General features: G+C 48.0%; 1 protein-coding gene across 1 annotated transcript in view; it reads left to right on the top strand.

The window, feature by feature from the left end:
- The window catches only part of EPHB1 (EPH receptor B1), a 328,791-nt gene that overhangs the window by 226,336 nt on the left and 95,442 nt on the right, over positions 1–7,013 (top strand). The window contains 2 exon segments of the mRNA XM_010858306.1: positions 2,628–2,790; positions 6,316–6,424. Of these exon segments, the coding sequence (XP_010856608.1) occupies positions 2,628–2,790; positions 6,316–6,424 (272 nt within the window).

The following is a 7,013-nucleotide window of genomic DNA, read 5'->3' as shown; positions in this document are numbered from 1 at the left end:
ATGGTTTTGAGAGAACAAGGACTGATACTCATTTTAATCACTGGACTTCTTGAAGGATGTGTGGACAATGAAGTGATTATGGGTTCTCGCCATCCAAATGCCAATACACCAGCACACATTTTTCAGGAAAAGAGCTGCCCAGGAGATGTTTCACATATTTCAAGAAATGCACACTTGCATCAAATACAGTAAAACCAGAGAAGTCAGGCAGCTGCCTAGATTTTGGAGCAATGGGATTTTGTCCTAATTTGCAAGGATCATGTTTTCGTAGTTTCAGACTATGTTTTCAGTGTGTCAAGATAGTAATGATGAAAGTTTCAGATGGCACCCCTTCTAGAGTGCACAGCCTTCTTTTTGCTGAATTCTTTATTGGGGGTGGAGTGGGGTTAGGAATCCACCTGCTTCTTAAATAGATCAAATAATGTATGGGTGATCTCTTCCCAGGCCATCTTGCCCAGAGGCCAGTGGATATCACTTCGCTTAGGGTGAGCATGGGCTTTTGTAAATTTCAGCTGTCTATTTGCTCTGGCCTCTCACCTGGAGTCCTTTACAACTGCTTCCAAGTCACTCATCACCACCCCCATGCCACTTATCCTCCAGAGACTCCCAGTCACTTGCAGGTGCCTAATCTCCTTTCAGCCTCACCTTTGCATGTTTTATTCTGTTCTCAAAGGATATTCTATTCAGTTCTTACTCTTCTCACTCATCCATGGGGCTAATTTCTTTCATCTTTCATCTTTCAACACCCTTTCACTGAGTCCCTCCCAACCACCTTATCAGTCTGGGCTGGGGGTGCCCTCTACTGCACCCTCATAACCCCTTGAGCTGCTCTCTGCCCCGTCACTCACTCAGCACTGCAGTTTTCAGCCCCCCCCCCCCAAGATGTTGTGTACCCAAAGGCAGGGACCATGGCTTGATACCCACAGCCCTTGGTAGCAGGCACCACATGGTAGTGTGTTGTCATGGTGACCATCTGGCCAAATGAATGAATGATCGCATATCAGGTCATCTCTGCAGAGTAGATTTCTACATATTTTAAGATGATGGCAATTTCTTCTCACTGTACTGTATTCTTTTGTCCCGGTTCAACTCCCAAAATTTCTTCTGTCCTTTGACTAAAGATGTGGCTCACAGACCACACTGGGCAACAACTTTCCCCTCATTTATCACCCTGCCTCTTGAACTGCTATGCCTAGAATGCGTCACAGTGCCCTAGATCTGCATGTGGGACTTGGGGCCTCCTTCCTGGTGACCTAAGATCTTCATTTTATTCTAAGACTCACAGTGCAAAACAGGGGCAGACCTAGACTCTGAACAGCTGCCATCTCCACAGTGGTCACATGGAAATGATTAGAGATGAGCTGGTGCATGTGGATGAGGCAGAAAGATGATGGGCAGCAGTGAAGAGAGTCCTTGGGCTGGAACAGTGAGGGGCACTTTCCTGGAAGAGGAGATCTTGAGGGATGTAGGCTTACGGAAACCAGAGAATGCAGAGGAGCCCCTGGAGAGAGGCATTTCAGACTGGGAAAGCAACCTAAGCAAAGGTCTGGAGGCCAGGGCTATGGTATCCAGAGAGGCAGCAAGGTGGCAGCTCAGGGGGATGTGAGAGACTGGAGTTGATTTCGTTATGAAAGGCCCTTGGACTGAGAGTTAGGAGTTTTGTCTACTGGATAATAGCTTTAGGGAGTCAGATCTTTTTTACAAAAGAACTTTGGATTGGGTAGGAAGAGAGGAACAGAAAAGATCGGAAGCTACAAAAGTTCAGGCTAAACCATATGTTACACAAGATCGGCAGCAAAGAGAGCACAAGCAAGGACACGGTAAGGCACTCATGATGGGTGGGAGAGTCAGAAGGAAGAAAGACACAGCAGGTCTGTGAGCACCAGAGGATACCTATGTGCAAGTGACAGGGACTGTAGAGGGCCAGGCAGAGGGTGCGGAAGAGAATGATGCAGAAGAGTGGGACTGACCCCCTAAATAGTGAGAGGGGTGAGGACAGAGGCCATGTTCTCCAGGGAGAAGGGGCATGCCCTCCCTAGATGCTGATGGAGAAGAACTCGGACAGTGGGCACCCAGACAGACACATGCCAAGATGAAAGCAGAAACAGGTGTGGGAGGTAGTCCAGCATGGCCTCAAGCTTTTTAGCAGAGTGAACACAAAGTCGTTTGTCTAAGGACTTGAGGTGTTTTAAGGAGCGATCTAGAACAGCCATTGTGAGGAGTGACCAGGAGAGGAAAGACCAGGGCTCGGCAGAAGCAATGCAAAGAGAGGCAGGTAGGTGCAAATGTGGCCATTTGCTTCTGCTGAGGTCAGGGATGAGAGGGGGTTTGCAAAGCTGCATGTGCTTTTTTATTCTGTCTCTGATCCCTGGAGGGGAAGGAGTAGAAAATGACTGTCCCCTTGCCAGGCCCTGAGAGCTCAGCCATTTACTCAGACCTCTCTTCAGACCATCACCATCCCACAGTCCAGAGTCTGTTTCTTATTCTTTAGGTCCAGCCCAGTCTGTGGGGTTTCAAGGGATGGCCTGGGGCTCGGGACAACTTCCAGCAGATCTGCAGGACCCAGAACCGAGGGGCCCCCGTGCTCAGGAGCAGGCTGCCAACCCCTTTCCCTTGCTCTCCTGCAGGAACACAATGAGTTCAACTCCTCCATGGCCAGGAGCCAGACCAACACCGCGCGGATTGACGGCCTGCGGCCCGGCATGGTGTACGTGGTCCAGGTGCGCGCCCGCACCGTGGCCGGCTACGGAAAGTTCAGTGGCAAGATGTGCTTCCAGACCTTGACGGACGGTAAGGGGCAGGCGGGTGACCTGGATCAGGGCCGGCAGTCGGGGGAGAAGAAGCCCCCAGGAGGCAGTGGTCCCAGCCGAAATGCCAGCTGCTAACTGGATTCCGGTGGAATTGCCTCAGAAAGGTTTGCCCCCAGGAGGACCTGCATTCACTAGGCAGAGCATCTGTCTGAAGCCCGGCCGGGTTTTCGACATCTAGTGGGTTTTCCTTCGCAGGTCTTTGTACCGCGCACGCGCAGAGGCTCCCACATGCACGCCTGCGTCTGCAGAGCAGGGAGCCCAACACAAAATCAAAGGACATGCTCTTCTTGGGTTCTGAGTTGTTTCACCGTCACTCCCACTTCACTCCTCTGCTCTCGGGGCTGGGAGCTGAGTGCACAGCTTCACTGCATGAGTTAAGGGCTCCGGGAAGAAAACAGAGGGACACACTGAGGCTGTCCCACACGCCTCAGAATATTTAAAACAGCTTCACATGTGACCCCCAGTAGGTCCAGCTGAGGTGTCTCCAGAGAGAAGAGCCACTGTTTTCCAAGCTGTCTCCAAGGCTAGACAATCTTGTCCCTGAAAATACTTCCACCTTTGGGCTTTATTGGTTCCCTGTTGTCACAATCTCTGCTACTCCTCTGAGATCACCTCTTTTAGTTGTTATGAAAATTCTGTTTCCCTGTAACCTCAGACTTGTGTATGGGTGTCTATTTCATTAGCTACTTTCCATAGTGTATGTACTCATTTATCTACTAACAATGTATCTATATTTATTCACTGATGAGCTGTTTCCTGGTAGCTCCCAAGTGTCAATCTATTCCCAGCCTCTCAAATAGAAAGGCTTTAATTTTTTCCTTTATTACTTAAATTATATAGAAAACACTCTGCCCTTGAAAAACATTTTATTTTAGGCCAACAGTCTCTGTAAAGTCATCAGAAAGATTTAAAAATCAAGTGATTTCATATAAAAATTATAATATCCGTTTTCTTTTGAAAAATTGTAAGAGAAGGCAATGCTGGTGAGCATCCTAGTGTGAGGACTTTGTCTTGAGATGGAGGCTTGCCGCCCCATGCAGGGCTCATCACTTCCCAGTGGTCTGTACCTGGATGCTTCAATGTGAGCTGTCTGGCCTCTGTAGGATTAGAGTTTGTAGTCAGTTCTGAGTTTATTTTAGGTGAGTTTGGACTCATATTTGGAGGATGGTGAGTTAGGATAGAAAGGTGAGCCAGTTTATCCAGATTAATGATGCTGCTGGTGTGAAAAGAACGCAGTCCATCTTCAGTTCCTTAAGGACTCTGCTCTCCTCTTTGTACCTTACTTCACATCTAGATTTATGGGCACTTTGGCATCAAGAGGTACACAGGATTAAAAGCCCAAAATTCAAAAAGCTGTGAGCACTGGTCTCTTGGCAATTCTGCTAGACAAATCAAGAAGTAACAAATTTCTCCCAAGAAGGCTATTCCTTTTACATTTGGCAGTTAAGTTTTGTAAACCCAAGAGGGGCTGGATGTAAGAGAGTTCTGGTAAGTGGCCAAATTGGAGAGTATTTGTCTTAATGACTGAGGTTCACACATCAGTAATAATTATATTCACTGAGGCTTCACGCCTCCCTGCAGCACAAAGGTGAGTCTGAAGGGTGTCAGTAATAGGGTCATTGGGTCGAGGAGGACCTGCGGGATCCCACCCAGGGTCAGTGGCCATGCTTTGGACTGGTGACCTCCACAAGGGACAGAGCTGCTGTGGTTCTGGGCTGCACTTAGCTACAACCTGCTAACCTTTGACTTGACTGCCTAATGTTTTAAAAACTGATTTACACAGCAGTATAAATCAGTATATACAGTATATGTAGATATAGTATGTACTCTGTATCTACATGTTTGCCAAGTATCTACATGTTTGCCAAGCATTCTGGGTGGTTCTTCTGCCCCAGTGTTTGAGAACCATCCTTCTACACCGTGGGTAAAGGAGACTTCTAAACCCAAGGATATTGGTTCTGGAAGCATCTAGAAATCAATTTCAAGGGCTGAAGGTCACATGGCTTAGGCATTTTTTAATTTACATGGACTCCTCCCTGTGGTTCCTTTTATTTATTTTACTTTTGCCAAGTTAACTTTTAAATAAGTTACATGTTACAAAAAGTTCTCAGCAGAGGGAAACTGAAACTCTACCTTCACTCTTTAAAATTGATTTCTAGAGAGTGGGGGGCTTCTAGAACAATATCCTTGTCTTGGCAAGTCTCATCCGCTAGCCATAAAGTTGAACCATGGTTCCCAAACATCTGGGCGCATAAGAACCACACAGAGTCCTTGGTAAACACACAGATACCCTGCTGTTCACTCAGAAGTTTCCATTCAGTAGATCTGAGGAGGGACCTGGAAAAGGGTCTAACAGTTGGGCTTGAGTGATTCTGCAGAGCAGAAACCTGCAGAGCAGGGAACCTCAGAATGATGGGGTGGGGGGCAGATAAAATATAGGTCAGTTACATGTGAATTTCAGGTAAATAACAAATAATGTTTGTCTAAGTATCTCCCATGCAATATTTGGGTCACAGTTAGATTAAAACCTTATTTGTTGTTTACATGAAATTCATATGTAACTGATCATCCCATATTTTCACTCGCTGTATCTGGCAGCCCCAGTTGTAATAGGACATACATAGCTTGACCCCCATCTGCCTCCGTCCTGAAATTCTGTGATGGCTCCTTGACACCAAGTGAGAGAAGAACCACAATAATAACAATAGGCCCCTGGGCCGAGTGGTTTGTATGGATTAAGGAGAAGAGAATTTGTATTTGGGGCATCTGTGATACATCAGACACTGAAATATGTGTCACATGATTTAATTTAAAAATTTAACAGATAAGGAATCTGAGAGTCAAAGACTAGATGCTTTGTCTAAGATCACTAAGCTTCCCCGTGGTAAAGCCACGTTTGAGAGAGCTCTGTCCACCTCTGTGATCCACAGGCAGCCACTCCCCCATGTGTTTCTAACACTGGCGGAAGCCGGGACCCTATTCTTCTTGAGTGTGAGCTTTAGAGTTCTGGGCTGTTTCTCGATCTGTCTTCATTCTCCACAGCACTGGATGTGGTACTGGGTGGCTGCAGATGCTCTTAAGCCTCTGCTCAGTGAATCTGTTGACTGGCTACATCTCAGCAACTTTGTGCCTTAGAAGGTACTTCAGCAGTGGTTTCCATGCCCCCTGTTAGACGTATCCTTAGCATGGCTGGCAGACCTTTGAGAGGCCTTCCTCATGAGTGCATGGAGAAAGAGTTACCTCTGCTCTGGGGCCAATGTCATCAGCTCTTAGTTGTGAGGTTCTCTGTCACTGTTATCTTGCTTTTATTGTTGACATTATTTGTTTGGGGTTACTTTTGTGAGTGTGTGTGACTTAAAGATTACTCTTGGTTTGGGTCAGGCTTACAGCTCTGAAGTATAGAAACTCTATCTGTCTATCACTCTGATGTCCTTGGTGGCATCGCTGAGTAGCAGCCCCATGCAGAGGGCAGACAGGAAGCTTCTAATACCTCTCTCTCTGCTAGATGATTACAAGTCTGAGCTGCGGGAGCAGCTGCCCCTGATCGCTGGCTCAGCGGCAGCTGGGGTGGTGTTTGTGGTGTCCCTGGTGGCCATCTCCATCGTCTGCAGCAGGTAGGCCCCCTGGCCCCGCTCCTGCCTGCTCTCCTCAGACCCAGGAAGGCTGGCTCATGGACCCTCCCTGGTCATGTGAACTGAACAGGACCTGACCGTTCAGGGACATACCGTCAGGCTCACCAGTCATCACCCTTTCTCTGTCCACGGGCAGCCTAGAACTTTCCAGATCATTTATTTTCTCTGTGCTGGAGATAAATCCTCTGGAGGGGCTGGGCAAGGCTCTGAGCATTTGTCCCCCAACCTCATTTTTGCCCACTCATTTAACCCCCCTACACACGATGATCTTCCTGGAGTGACAGTTACAAAATTGCATTTGACCCTCTGGAACATCCCGCCCTGTGCCTCAACCCATCCTCTGGCTACAGAGCTGGGGCCTGGGCACAGGGTGCAGGTGGGCAGCAGGGAGCTAAGGAGGGAAAGAGGAGCTCTGCAAGAGCGGGTCCTGCAGGAGGGTGGGTCTGGAAGTTCTCGTGAATTTTTAATACTGCTGCTACTGCCTTGGGTGGTTAGCCTAGATTCAGCTGGCCCCTCCTGAAAAGTTCCACAGTGCAGCCAGAGTTCTAGCAGGCATCCTCCAGGGCCTCTC

The sequence above is a fragment of the Bison bison genome, unplaced genomic scaffold, assembly GCF_000754665.1.
Source record: "Bison bison bison isolate TAMUID 2011002044 unplaced genomic scaffold, Bison_UMD1.0 scf7180017864384, whole genome shotgun sequence".
NCBI lineage: Eukaryota > Metazoa > Chordata > Mammalia > Artiodactyla > Bovidae > Bison > Bison bison.
The sequence above is the reverse complement of the archived record's forward strand: the minus strand, read 5'-3'. Positions and strand labels throughout refer to the sequence as shown.